This window comes from Acartia tonsa, chromosome 4 (assembly GCF_053477335.1).
Source record: "Acartia tonsa isolate MP-2025a chromosome 4, ASM5347733v1, whole genome shotgun sequence".
NCBI classification, from domain to species: Eukaryota; Metazoa; Arthropoda; class Copepoda; order Calanoida; family Acartiidae; genus Acartia; species Acartia tonsa.
The window spans coordinates 6,014,492-6,029,125 of record NC_137263.1 but is presented as its reverse complement, the minus strand read 5'-3'; the positions used below and the strand labels follow the sequence as shown (position 1 = coordinate 6,029,125).

General features: G+C 34.0%; 1 protein-coding gene across 4 annotated transcripts in view; it reads right to left on the bottom strand.

Moving 5' to 3' along the window:
- The window catches only part of Pde11 (Phosphodiesterase 11), a 51,929-nt gene extending 37,957 nt beyond the window's left edge, over nt 1-13,972 (bottom strand). For 3 of the 4 annotated variants that reach the window (XR_013878146.1, XM_080155909.1, XM_080155911.1), the window contains exons 1-10: nt 13,915-13,972; nt 9,933-10,523; nt 9,568-9,764; nt 8,591-8,671; nt 7,274-7,357; nt 6,538-6,852; nt 6,136-6,235; nt 3,799-3,902; nt 2,009-2,075; nt 139-738 (exon numbers count right to left, since the gene is read on the bottom strand). Coding sequence is in view for 3 of the 4 variants with exons in the window: in XM_080155909.1 (XP_080012035.1) it covers nt 139-738; nt 2,009-2,075; nt 3,799-3,902; nt 6,136-6,235; nt 6,538-6,852; nt 7,274-7,357; nt 8,591-8,671; nt 9,568-9,677 (1,461 nt within the window). In the remaining variant the exon portion in view is untranslated. The remainder of the gene's footprint in view (nt 1-138; nt 739-2,008; nt 2,076-3,798; nt 3,903-6,135; nt 6,236-6,537; nt 6,853-7,273; nt 7,358-8,590; nt 8,672-9,567; nt 9,765-9,932; nt 10,524-13,914) is intronic. The other variant, XM_080155910.1, reaches the window with a different exon arrangement.
- Nucleotides 13,973-14,634: the final 662 nt, after the last annotated feature.

Here is a 14,634-nt window from a genome sequence, read left to right as displayed (position 1 = left end):
GTTCATATACCTTAATTTACACAACGTAATTTAAGACAAGAATCAAAAATAATTTTAATATAAAAATTCGTTTGTGGTCCACATGCAATATCAATGAGGGAAACCTACAAATCGAAAGTGAAAAAAGTAATATTTTACCTTATTGACTAGTTGAAAGACACCTTGAACTTTGCCTGGGCTGCCTGTGTGTCTAATCGGCATCGCCAGGATCGTAGAATGCTTAAAGTCCCCACTCGCATCCACCGACTTATCAAACCGCGCGTCCGCGTACGGATCCGTTATGTTGACCGTCTCCCCGGTGGCCGCCACGTAGCCGGTAATGCCGGCGTTGACCGGAAACCTGGACTCCTGCATGCTCTTCTTGGGGTCCCCCTTCGACTCCTGCTCGATGTCTTCCTGGGACAACTCGTATATCTGGCTGAACGTGGACTGCGACCCCTCGTGGACCAGCAGAACCTGAGCCCGTTCACACTGGATGAGACACAGCATATGGGTCAGGATTCTGTGTATCGTGGTCTCCAGGGTGGACTGTTCCTGGAATATGACCCCGGCCAGGTCGAGCAGCACCTGGTTGCGCTTCACCTCCAGCTGTGAGCGCTCGTAGATCTGTGCGTTGCGCAGACCGATGCCGCAAAACTGGAGGTAGCGCTCGAACAGCCGCTCGTCATTGTTGGTGAAGTACCCCTCGTTAGCCTTGTTGATCACCTGAGCTACCCCGATCACGTCGCCATTGCTGTCCTGCAAACAAAACATTATTGTCTCAAGATCCATAATTAAATTTTGTTTATAGATAAGAAATGTTAGTGGCAGAGAAATAACATAAAAACTTTCCCCTGACCAATACAAGCTTTCCTAACAATCTTAAGATTTAGTAAATTGAGCAGAAAAACAGAAATTTTATTCATAAAAAAAACATTTCTATATTAGCTGCGCTACTAAAAAATGTGATGACATTGAGACGTACAGGAATGTTATGAAATGCAGTAACGAGACAGATTAAAGAAGGACATACAGACGGACGGACAGGTTACTAGGAGACAAGATGCATCAGGGATCACAAGGGATAAGACAATGGACGGTTAAACTTATGTACACCCCAAGGAATAAAAAACTAAATCACCAAAATTATTGGTTGATAAGTTTGGAATCAATCAATCAAAATTTAATAATAGTACCCAAGGGTTTTGAGCCAACGAATAAGATAACACAGTTATAAAAGAATGGGTACCAAAGTAATTTACGGTCCAATGTCCCCTCCCTTCCTGGGATAAATAGACAGGACTCAGACATATTGTGATTGAATTCTAACCTTCAACAAAACTATTCTAAATTAATCAAAATCTAGGTTATTCATTATTAGACAAATTGTTGTATTTTTAATCAAACTAGCGATTCGCCTCTAGCATCTTGTGGAGCTTTGTATTTAAGGGTTGAAGGGTGGTGGCAAAAACCCTGTCTGGACCATGTGAAGATTCTATAAAATAGAGAACTCAATGGGACAGACAAAAAAAACCTATTACTTTTATAATTACTAGCGGCTAGGTCTCTAGCATCTAGTGCTCTGTCTTTAAAGGGATAGGAATAGAGCAGAAAAATAGCCTAAAACCATCCCGGAACCTTAAGATAAAAAACTTGCTACTTCATATAATAGGATAAAAAAAAGATATGGTTTAATAGAAGCAAAAATATATTTTAAATTTGAAATATAAAAAGAAATATTTTGTTTACACTAAAATAAACCTTAAACTTCTTAACAATCAAAATTTTATTTACATGTCTTCGGGTGGTTTTAGGCTGTTTAAAGGAATGGAGCCTACTACAGAGATATTTCATAACAAGGATCTTTGTCCATAAGGATAGAATAATATCGCTAAACAATTACTAAACCGACAAGCCTATCCTATACATGAAAGCTACTACAGGCCCCGGAAAGGTTTGAATCTATTTATTTTTGATGTCAACAAAGTATTAGATCTGGAAAAGAGTTATTTTTCTGAGAAGCTTTTACCTTAATAGGAGAGCACATCATAGAGGTTGTTTTATATCCAGTTATATCGTCTATTTCTTGATTAAACCTAAAATAATTTTAATACATTTAATAATTTGTAAACATTTGGGGTGTTATGTTAGGTAACACCCATCAAACAAAAAAACCCTTTGATTGCATGACCTTTGTCTATAAGTCTTTACTGTGCACAATAATGAGTTGTACGTTTTTATGGGCTAAGGCATTTCCACTACTCTTACTTCATAATGTTGTACCTATTTAGGGGCTAATACTTATAATGTCACGTGCCTGACATATAAGTTTTAACATCTCATGTATGACAAAGTGTTTTCCTTACTAGAACCCATTACCCTCTCCCCATATATCAAAAAATTTCTTTTTTCTTGAGAAACCTTATCCCTAATTTGTGAAATATTTGCTAGTGATTAAATACAAATGAAATGAAATAATTTTGGCTGATAATTGAGACATTTTCAAGATTACAACTTAATTTACCTACAACTTATCAGGGGTAAAGGGATCATATATCTGGGCATATATTTGTGTATTTGCCATTCAAAATCTCAGAAACACTTTACTAACAATAACCTTACACTTTCATTAAAGAAGATTTTAATTATCTCATAAAATTAAAATTTGGTTACATTTTAAAACTTCTTACTTGTTGCTTCGCCCATAGCATCTATACGCACCGTATTTAAAATGGGGAGGAAGGAGAGGAAAGAGAAACAATTCCAAGACTTTGATTTAGATATAAAATAGATTAAAACCAACCAAGAAGCTATGTAAAGCTTCCCTAATAGGGAGAGAACTCATCCTAATTGGTAAATTGGATTACAAACAACTTGTATAATAGGATGATTGACTACAAAATTCCAAATATCTACTTTAAATTTTACAAAATGACCAATTCCCTTCTTCCCTGAGAAATTATCTATATAAAGTATTTAGAGCACCAACGTTAAATATTTTCATTCAATTCAGATAGGGAGGAATATTTGGAAAAATAAAAAGTTTTAAAGAAGGGGCAAATAAAGAAATATATTATTCAAATAGAAAAATATTAAAAGAAAAAAAACAATACTTAACCCTTTACCCAAGAACACATTTTTTTGTAGAAGCATACCTCAACAACCCTCCCCTTACCAACATGGACAATGGACATCCAGGCCGGTCCCCCCCCCCCCCTTATCACCAATAAATGTGGCGCGTTGATAATTGAGTTTTGTCGTAGTCAGTCAAAAGAAAATCAGTTTTTATGGGAAATGTTACATGATTGTTAGTCATTATCTTGGTTTCAATTTTAAGAGCGAACTTACTTTATAACGCTAATGTAAAATAAAAAAAACTTATTTTAAATTTCCACATTTGCGGATTTTGTTGTTTTGAAGTTCATTAAAAATCGAAACAAACATAGAAAATGAACCAATATCTCTAAAACTGCATTAAAAATTTAAAACTGTATAAAATACTAGCGTCTTCGCCCCTAGCCTCTAGAGGCTTTGCCCCAAGAGATAATTTAAAAAAAATAAAGTACTACTGGTGCTTGGTCTAATGTGTTCCCAAGAATTTTTTTTTAGGGGGGGGGGGGTTGGGGGTGTCCCAACCCCCAAGAAAATAGCTTAAAACCACCACAGAACCAATGGGTATATACCCTGAAGAGTAGAATCCGATCGGTTCAGTGGTTACCGAGATCTTAAGGGACGGACGGACGGACGGACAGACAGACAGACAAACACACAAACATCCTGTTACTTTATTATAAGGATTAGTATTTAAAAAAATGATACCTTGAGTCTTTATAGCAATCTGTAACATTACAACTTTCTCCAGTCTTGGCCACGTAACCAACTATCCCAGTTCCCCAAGGGATCTTTATCTCATTCTTAGAAACCTAAACAATGATTCCGTCAGTAAAGGGTTGATTATCATAAATATTAATAAAATCTGCCGTCTTGGCTACATAATAAACTATCCCAGTTCCCCACAGGATTTTTATCTCATTCTTAGAAACCTAAACAATAATCCCGTCAGTAAAGGGTTGATTATCATACATATTAATAAAATCTGTCGTCTTGGCTACATAATAAACTATCCCAGTTCCCCACAGGATTTTTATCTCATTCTTAGAAACCTAAACAATAATCCCGTCAATAAAGGGTTAATTATCATAAATATTAATAAAATCTGCCGTCTTGGCTACATAATAAACTATCCCAGTTCCCCAAGGGATCTTTATCTCATTCTTAGAAACCTAAACAATAATCCCGTCAGTAAAGGGTTAATTATCATAAATTTTAATAAAATCTGCCGTCTTGGCCACGTAACCAACTATACCAGTTCCCCACGGGATCTTTATCTCATTCTTGGAAACCTAAACAATAATCCCGTCAGTAAAGGGTTGATTATCATAAATATTAATAAAATCCTTCGTCTTGGCTACATAATCAACTAAACAATAATCCCGTCAGTTAAGGGTTGATTATCATAAATATTAATAAAATCCTTCGTCTTGGCTACATAACCAACTATCCCAGTTCCCCACGGGATCTTTATCTCATTCTTAGAAACCTAAACAATAATCCCGTCAGTAAAGGGTTGATTATCATAAATATTAATAAAATCTGCCGTCTTGGCTACATAATAAACTATCCCAGTTCCCCACAGGATTTTTATCTCATTCTTAGAAACCTTAACAATAATCCCGTCAGTAAAGTGTTATTTATTTTAATTAATAAACTCTTTCAGAACACTGGACTTCGGGATCTTAATCTAATTCTTGGAAACCTAAACAATAATCCCGTCAATAAAGGGTTATTTATTTTAATTAGTAATCTTTAATTATGTTGATCTTTATGATATTTTTACACAAGTTATTGTCCCCAATTTTAAAATGTTGATTCCTTAAAATATTAGGTATTATGTATTTAGTAGAGAATCTCCACAATCAATCCATTAAAAACATATTTTTTAGGACAAATCTTTGTTCAGATTTTTTAATAAATTACGTTTTTCGAATATTAAAGGCCCTGTCACTCTATATTTCTTAATGTTCGGTTTTTTTTATTGATTTTCACTTTTAGTGGATGTTGTAATATTAGTTTTTATCTAAATTGTAAAAGTTTTCCTTTGAATGAGGATTTTTCTTTTTTTATTGGCAGTAAAGTTTATAAAAATAACAAACATTAGATTGTGTGCGTACAATAATTCTGTTTTTAGAGTAAGATGTTAGAGTAAAACACTAGAGGGAGAAAGGGTTAAATATTTCACTATCACAATGACCTTGTGCCAACTCTCAATTGGGTCTTTAAGAATCAACCAATGGTGTCTGAACTATTAAAACAGCCATGTAGCAGAAAACAATTTGCTAGCAGACGAAAAAGGTCATTAGAAAAGAGGGGGGGGGGGTGGAGGTAGTTATCTGTATATACATCTTACTATAGATCTGTTAGCAAAATAACTTTACTAGGACAATTTTGTCCATAAATAGCGCAGTTAGAACAGATATTAATCCAAAAAATATTTACAAATAAAGATAACTAATTAAAGTTAAGTAAAGAAAAGCAATTAGTATCAATAATAGGAAAATTTCAAGGGGGGGGGGGGGTACATTTGATTGCAAATTTTTCTGGTCCTCAAAGATTTATAAACTTAAAACATGTTCTCTTATTCTTAGACGAAAAAACTTTTAAAATGTTGATTGTGTTTTAAAAACTATAAATCTGTATGAGAATGTATGCACACCGAAGTTGATAGTTGATACGCATCTCACTACGCTAACAACTTTCTAATCATTCAAAAACTTTTATAGGTAATATATAGAGTTTATTGTATCTCTAACCCTAAGATCTTTGAGCGATTTCATGTAAGCCCAATTTTAAATAAACAAAATTACCCCTTCTGTAGATTAAACATATTGTTGGAAAAGATTTGATCTGAAAGGTTTGTACACCAAAATCAAATTTTTAAGCCTACGAATGAGAAACGTTTTGATAAGTCTTTTGGATCCAGTATAATTTATGGCCCATTGCCCCTCCCTCCAAACAAAAAAACAGATAACACGTTGGAGACCAATATAATTAATGGTTCAATTCAACTACCCTCCCTACAAAAAGAAATAGACTAACCTCTTCAACTGTAGAATTTGAGCTGACATCAAACAGATTTGAAACAAGATATTGAGACTGGCTCGAGCCCGGCTCTCCGGCTACTAAGAACAACGAACACCTAACAAATTAAAAAACAGTTTAGATTCCTATGACAACATTAACATTTATAGTTAATAGCTATAATTCTAGTAAATTTTTAAACGTGATAATTTAATGCTTGATTTTCGCGTCAAATTATCAAGAACAAAATGTTTAAATAATGTATTTCAACACTCTTAAATATGAATTAAATGTGCCATCGACTTTGACTCAAAGTAAACTTCAAAGACTAAATCCACTAGAAAAATGGCTAGCAATCAAGGTGTTGATTGTTTAGAAGACACTGCTTCTATTTTTACAGAAAAAAACTGTTTGTTATACCTGTCAGCATAAGTAAGAATACCCACGTTCTGGAGGATCTTATGGCACAGGCTGCGCACGTCCAGGTCGTTGCAGATGTCCTTCACCAGCTCTAATATCAGCTCTGTCTCGTCCAGGGTCGACATGTCCGTCCGCGACTTCTTCCGTATCTGTCCGGTCAACTCGCTGCTGTGCGTCGGCAGCGACAGGAAGGTGGGCGTGCCGTCGATGGTGGTGACCAGCGGCTTGGTCAAGCCGCCCTTCTCGAACTCGTGCGCCGACACCTTTCTGACCGGCGTGGCCCCGCCCGACCCGGACTTGGAGCTGGGGATGAATCTAAAATTAGACAAGACAAGTTCTTCTCTACTAATTTTGATTTATTTATTGGTCTGTCAAACGGACATCGGTCGTTAAAATTTGTGTGTATCACTATTGAGGATATAAATCAATTTATCCATCATTGTCTTATCCCTTAAGATCCCAGCAAAAAATGAATTGGTTAGGTCGGAAAAATACAAAACCTTCGTAGGTAAAACTTTTTACTAAATAGTATAGTGCAAATACACAGGACAAAGACAATGACTGGTATGGAGTATGGTACCAACCAGGTAGGTTAGTATTACCCAGGTAAGTAAGATAATATTACCTGAGTGTAGACACATCTGTATCCTCTGGAATGTAAGATACTTGAGGTATGGCGTATGGTACCAACCAGGTAGGTTAGTATTACCCAGTTAAGTAAGTAAGATAATATTACCTGGGTGTAGACACATCTGTATCCTCTGGAAGGTAAGATACTTGAGGTATGGCGTATGACACTAACCAGGCGTCTATCATCGACCTACAAACAATTACAAAGTCATTTGTAGCGCAACAACTTTTTAAATGGGGGTTGTCTTTATGTGAGTCCATATATCTGTCCTTCTGGTCAAAAATATAAATTAGTCCCATGTACCTTTCCCTAAACCCATGAAAATAAAAGAGTATAACATAAATCATATTTTTGCTGGAAGGATTCTCTAGTTTTTTTGCCATAAATTGATAAGATAAGAGTAAAAAAACACATTTATCAAGTTATATCATTGTACAAGACTCGTTAAAGCAGGGATCTAAAAGGATAGGATAATAGAATATAAATTGAAGATTATCCCCAATTATAATTAGCATAATTACCCTTTTTGTAGATTAAAATTATCGGTGAAAAGTTTACCTAAAATGGAGATTTTTGATACCCAAAGTTTCTAAACTATCTACCTGACCATTGAAATATCTTGTTTAAAAACTTTGGGTACTTAGTGTAATTTAGTGTCCTATGTCCCGTCATCCCTACGCGCTACAGGAAATTTTAATATATAAATCTTATAAGCAGCGTTTCGAAGCCGGAGCCGGGAGCAGCAACATTTTTGGTGGAGCCGGAGCTGGAGCCGTATTTTTCGTTAAAAACGGCTCCGGCTACAGATTAGCTAAAAATGATTTTTTAAAAGTAATATTATAATTTGGCAACGGTCTATTTCTATATAATAAACTAAAAAACTATTGTTACTTAACAAATAGACACACATTCTTCTTTTATATTGGTTTAATCAAATAAAAGCAAAATATTTTCTCGTATTCATTCGAATCCGGTGGATAGGAACCGGTTCTCATCCATACGAAAAAACTATGTCTAGCATCGTATTATATCCAGCTTTCTACGAATATAAAAATGTATAATCATAAGATTAAAACCAGTTTTTTTAGCCGGTGCCTTCGGCGCCTTGGGGCTAAAAAACTAATTTTAATCTTATAATTGTACATTCTATATCCGCGGAAAGCCGTTTATAATACGATGCGAGAAATAAGTAATATATAATTTATTTTATTTTTTCAAATTCGATAATGAACAAAAATTGATATATTAATTTTAAGGTAGGAGCCGGAGCTGAAGCCGGAGCCGCATCAAAATTAAACGGCTCCGAAACGCTGCTTATAAGGATACAAAGAGAGGAAATTGAAAGAGAGATCTAACACAAAAAAAATCATAAAATAAAATACCTATAGGATAAACTTTTTAACTGGAACAAAAATGCCTTACCTGGTTGCTTTTCTGATGAGGTAGCTTTGAAAAAAGTCCGGGTGTTCGTCTAAAAATGCTTCAATGTCCGCGTATTCACAACTAAAATCAAATAAATCTTTTACCCAAAAATTTACTAACACTTTTTCTTATAATTTTGCTTAAAACTGGTGGTTTAATCTTATTGGGTGGTTCAAACTAACAGAGTCCAAGGTTTTTAACCCATTGTTTTAATCTACAAAAGTGGTAATTTGGTTTTCTCGTATTCATTCGAATCCGGTGGATATGAACCGGTTCTCATCCATACGAAAAAGCTTTCTACGAATATGAAAATGTACAATCATAGGATTAAAACCAGTTTTTTTAGCCGGTGCCTTCAGCACCTCGGGGCTAAAAAACTGGTTTAAATCTTAAAATTGTACATTCTATATCCGCGGAAAGCCGTTTATAATACGATAAAAGAAATAACTATTTCATCATTTGTTTATATCTATTTTTTTCTACCTAAAGACCCTTGTACTAAATTGTAAAAGTTCGCGAAAAAACTACCATTTCTATTTGTAATAAAGGTTTGATTGTGAAAGTTTAACAAATATAAAAATGTTTTTAAAGTTTTTTTTCAACCTTTCATTGGAAATTTCTTTATAAGAAATCGATTTAATAAATGAAAATTGGATTAAAAACATTTGGGATTCTCTTTCAGCAGAAAAACAAAAGAATAGAATTATTATCAGGGATTTTAAGGGATAAGACAATGGACATGCTAAATTCTTGCACATTCCCTTTAAACCAGTACCCAAAGGAGACTCCTAAAAATTTAATATTCGATCCATTGTTACCTCCCTTACTCCCTGCAAATGTCCCATTACTCCCTGATTATAAAAAATTCCCCCTTTTATCCTTTTAAGTGCAACAATTCTACAAGCCTTACATTTCAGTCTGTCGGACGAAAAGACAATCATTAGTAAATAAAAGTCCAATTAAAAGTATTATCCTACCTGTAATCTTGGTCCAGATTATGGTCCCCCAGTTCCTCCTCCAACAGTATACAGCTGCTGTCCTCCCCTAGCTCTGGGGAGGTGCTGCTCGCCCCCGTCCCCCCCGCCATGGTGAGCCTGGAGTGACTGCCACGCGACCAGTTTACAGGGGGTGAGATCCGGTGCTTCCGCTCACCTTTCTCCAGCTTTTTAGGTTCCTAAAATGTTAAAAAGGTCAAAGGATACTTCCAAAAGAATTAGACTGACACTTTTACTAAGTAGTTTTAAAACTAGTAAAAACACTAAAACAAAAAATAACAGAACATAAACAATTTAACATACTTAAATCTGTGCTATCAATCAAAATATCGAAATTAGAAAATTACCTTAAATTCAGTGCTGTCCTTAATCTTTTCTGCTTCGGGTTGGCCTGCAGCTGCAGCAGGCAACTGGTCAATGGCAGCGGTGGCTGCAGCTGGCGGCTGAATGGTTTGCTGGTGCGCCTCACCGTGGCCTTTTGTAGATTCCTCCAGCTTGTCAGCTTACCGAGCGGCCAGGCCTCCAAGTAGTCAACAGCAACAGGACAGCTTCAATCTTTCTGGATTAGTCTTTGATTTTCAGTGTAAAGCCAAATTTGGCGGGGAAAAACAGCTGTTCGATAACAAGGAAGTATATAACTAAGTATACAGAGCTAGCTGTGTAAACTTACTTAAAATAGTAGATAATAACTATTATTTAATTTTTATAATACTAGCTGGAAGTTTTTGTAAGCAGCTTTTATAAAGTCACGTGATTTAGCTGCTTGCTTAGCAGCTGATACAGGGCAGATTGAGCGGCGGACAATTTATGGTAGATCACGTGCTACAGCTGCTCTGGGGATCAGCGCCCTATCCCCGCCGGGTATCGCATTTTCAACAATGTTAAGTCAGTAAGGTCAGGTTCGATTCTGTGCTTCTTTGTTTCAGGAAAGCAACTTCCTAGAATAAAGTAAATATTAATAACAAACTTGGTATAATTGTCATGAGGGTGTCTAGTTCGAGTCTGTCCGACATTTTGTGTTAAACATAAGACAATCGACGAACATACTAATTATTAAAAAAAATAGACATTTAAAAGCTTACAATTATTGTCAGAAAAATCTGAAACTGATAGTTAGTGCTACCCAATAAAAATAGAATAAAAGTCCATAATTTTTTATACCTTTTACTTCATAAAGATTCACGAAGCTTTTACAAAAGAAATAAACAAAATAAGTCGAAATAAATAGGAAAAAAAGGAAAATTTCACACACAAAAAATGTTCTATTTCAATTTCATTTGTTGAAGAAGTCATATATTTTTGTTGCATAGAGAGACCCAAAATTTGACAAATCCGTAACTTTTAACCGAGTTTTGTCATTCTAGTAATTGCAAAGTTAACAAATGGATGTGTGTTTCAAGCTATTTGTATATCATAGGATAAACAGAAAAGTATGTCAACTATAAGATTTTTCAAAGCGAAGCTCTCCTACATTTAGACCAGGAATAAGGGATAGGAAACCTGGCCATTAATTAGGTCCCGGCCTAGATTCTAAAGGGATATTGCAACTATTACAAATTACTATCAAACTGGCGGACGCTCCCAAGTAACTATCGCTCTAAACCAATAAGAATAGGCCTGTTTTTAACAACCAATCACCAATTGGCGAAAATTTTAGAAGCAGACCATTCTAGAAAAAATAATGATTTCGTCTGCTACTAAAAAATAAATATAAATGGTGTTAGATCACATTAGCTTAATTATTAAATCTGCTTAGAGTTAAACGTTAAAAAAGGGCCATATAGAAAAAACAAAAATAGCGGGTTTATTTTTTGGAAAGGAGGTAGCTACGAATTTTCATTTGGTAGTTTATAAATTAGATGTTGTATTTTGAATTTTAAAAATTTAATACGGAATTGATACAACACCTCAACCCTAATATATGTACAATACACAATACAACACAGTACAAATATATCACTACGTAATAGTATCCAAAGAATACTTGATAGAATGTTACCCAAGTGCATATTAATTTATTTATTTTGAATTTTAATTAGCAATGAAATTTTCAAATAAAATTTTTACTCATTAATAAAAATGCAAATAATACAAACTAAAATCTGTCTGAGGGAAACCCAACGATAGCTTTCTGACAGTTCAAATTACCAAAGTAAAAGATAAAAAAAATTTGGGAAAGAAAAAACTTCATTTTAACAAAAGCCATTAATATATAGGTTTATAAAAGGTTATGTTTTTACTTTAAACTAGCTACCTGAATTTGATTCTATACTTTATCTACACACACACACACAGCTTTTTTATTAGCGTTTTATACGAAGCACTGCGCCATCCCAAAACTGGTTTAATAGGCTAGAAATAGGCCTAGGCTTGAAATAGGCCTGAAATAATATTTTCCTACGTTTCCCATCCCTTATCCCTGATTTAGACATGTTAGAATAGTCGTAGTTTTAAAATTTAGTAGTTTAACGTATTATTACTTTAATTAAGTTAGGTTAGGTTTTATTGGATACGCTACAGGGTTAGAGCACCGGGTAAATGACCCACATGGTTAGAGCCCACAATACAGATAAGCCTTAGCCAGAAAGAAATAATACTTATCCTACTTTTACATACTTATGCATAACTTATCAATTTATCTAGGTTTAAAACAAAGTTAAGAATACGCAAAAAAACAATGCAAAATTTGATACTGAATATCATTTCCTTAAAGTGTACAAACTCCCCCCCCCCCCCTTATTGCAATTATAGACAGATACAGATTCGAGTAAGAGGTCTATTTGGCGTAAAACTTTATTCTTGGCTAATTCTAAATGTTCTGAAAGTTGTATCTAAGATGTAAACTTAATGTAAACAAATCCTAATATGTAAACTATACGCACTAATTTCAAATTAAATCTTAACATCAATTAATTTTCCACAAAATTTTAAATAACTATATAATAGGGAGGAAAAGGGCAATGGGCTGTAAATGATATATCCCCTTAAAAGAAAAGCTTTGGAGGATAACACTTTACTCATAATTTGATCGACACGAGGAGCAAGTTTGTTTTTAAAAATTGGGGGTACATTTATTTTATCTCTTATTCTTCCATCCCTGGTTAAAACTAAGTTACTTGAAAATGATTTGGAAACCGATTAATATCCACTAGATTAGAACCGGTTATCAACCATACTTAAGAATCATCGTATTACAGACAATTTTAACGAATAAAAAAAACGAATTAAACTCATGAAATCAATACCAGTTTTGTTAGGCAGAGCCTTCAGGTCGTAGGGGCTCACAAAACTGTCGTAAATTCATTTTTATATCCGCGGAAAGCTGTCTATATTACAATGCAATAAATAACTATTAACTAATCTTTCTATCACATTAACGATTAGAAAATTAACAATAAACATAAAGAGTAGAAGCGATAATAGTTATTTCTCGTATTGTACTATAAACGGCTTTCCGCGGATATAGAATGTACAATTATAAGATTAAAACTAGTTTTTTTTAGCCCCGAGGTGCCGGAGGCACCGGCTAAAAAAAACTGGTTTTAATCTTATGATTTTACATTTCTATATTCGTAGAAAACTGGATATAATACGATACTAGACATAGTTTTTTCGTATGGATGAGAACCGGTTCCTATCCACCGGATTCGAATGAATACGAGAAAAAAAATTATTCATTTTTACTTAACCGTTTTTCCCCCAGAAAGGATAATAAGCAACTTTCCCCTCAGCGAACCGAAAAATTTGCAAATTTGTAAATAGAATAGAGACATTTTTCATCCTTTCCTTTTCAGGAAAAGAATAAAGAAAATATTCAGGAAGTACTTTTCAAAGTTCTATTAAAAGAACATTTTGACATATTTACATATTAGAAAATTACAGGATTAAAAACGCGACATTAAAGTCATAGCTCATGACTGTGTCATAAAATGTAGCGCATACGCTTGTTGTCGGGTAGGTGATAGGTTTGAATCTTTTATTAATTCCGCGTCATAACTGTAAATTTAAATGGCCCTTACTGCTGCTATGTCAGATGCGCAACATTAGGATGGAGTGTTAAGACTTATAGACAAAGGTCATGGAATCAAAGGGTTGGTTGTCTGTAGTGCGTTTAGCTGCGTATACATTAATTTCAATAACAGGATTAGGTTCAGAGATAAGACTTTATGGTGTATCCCGTCCTCTGGAGGTTATCCAGGTTAAGTTGGTTTATGTGTCAAAATGAAATTATACAAAAATCCAGGAAGTACTTTAAAATATGTATCGAAAATATTACTTTTTCAATATTTGGCTAATTTCTCATAAATACTATTAAAAAAAATATTTTACCTTTTTTCTGTACGTTTGTTTTTACATGATCATATTTAAGTCTGAAAATAAAAAAAAATTCATTTAATTATAATTTATCTTATGATTAGAAAAGCGTTTTATTCAAATAAAAACAATAAGCTTGCATGAAAAGTATTGACTATTGAAATTAAAGATTTGTACATATAATGTTTAAGTTTTTTTTCTAGTATTTAAGTATTTCCTTTTCTGGTCTTCTTCATACTCTTGAAAAATTTTAGGGAACATTGAGATACCACAAACTTCAGCTGTTTCAAATGGATTTTAAAAAGGAAAAATTTAGATAGGGGGTTGATTCAGGGTCATATTTTGGACAAAATAAAGTGATACCTAACTAAAACCAAATATTAATAAAAAATTTAGGAGCAGTATTTTTGAAGTTTGATTTTAAACTTTTAAAACTTGCGTACATTCTCGGTCTCCTAAATGTCTTTCATCTCAACATGTCTCTGAGCAATATGAGTATTTGTAAATGTTCTTATTCATATTATTTCTTGTCCCCATTAGATCTTTGCAGGGAGGAAGAGGACATTGGACTGTCAATTGTACTGGTAACTAAAGTTTATCCAAACTTTTCAACCAATAAAATAATTCTATATAAGAAGTAATTTTGTTTATCGTCATTAGGAGTGAACATAAATTTTTGGTCAACTGTCTTATCCCTTAAGATATCTGAATCTGTAGGATAGCAACATTGAATGC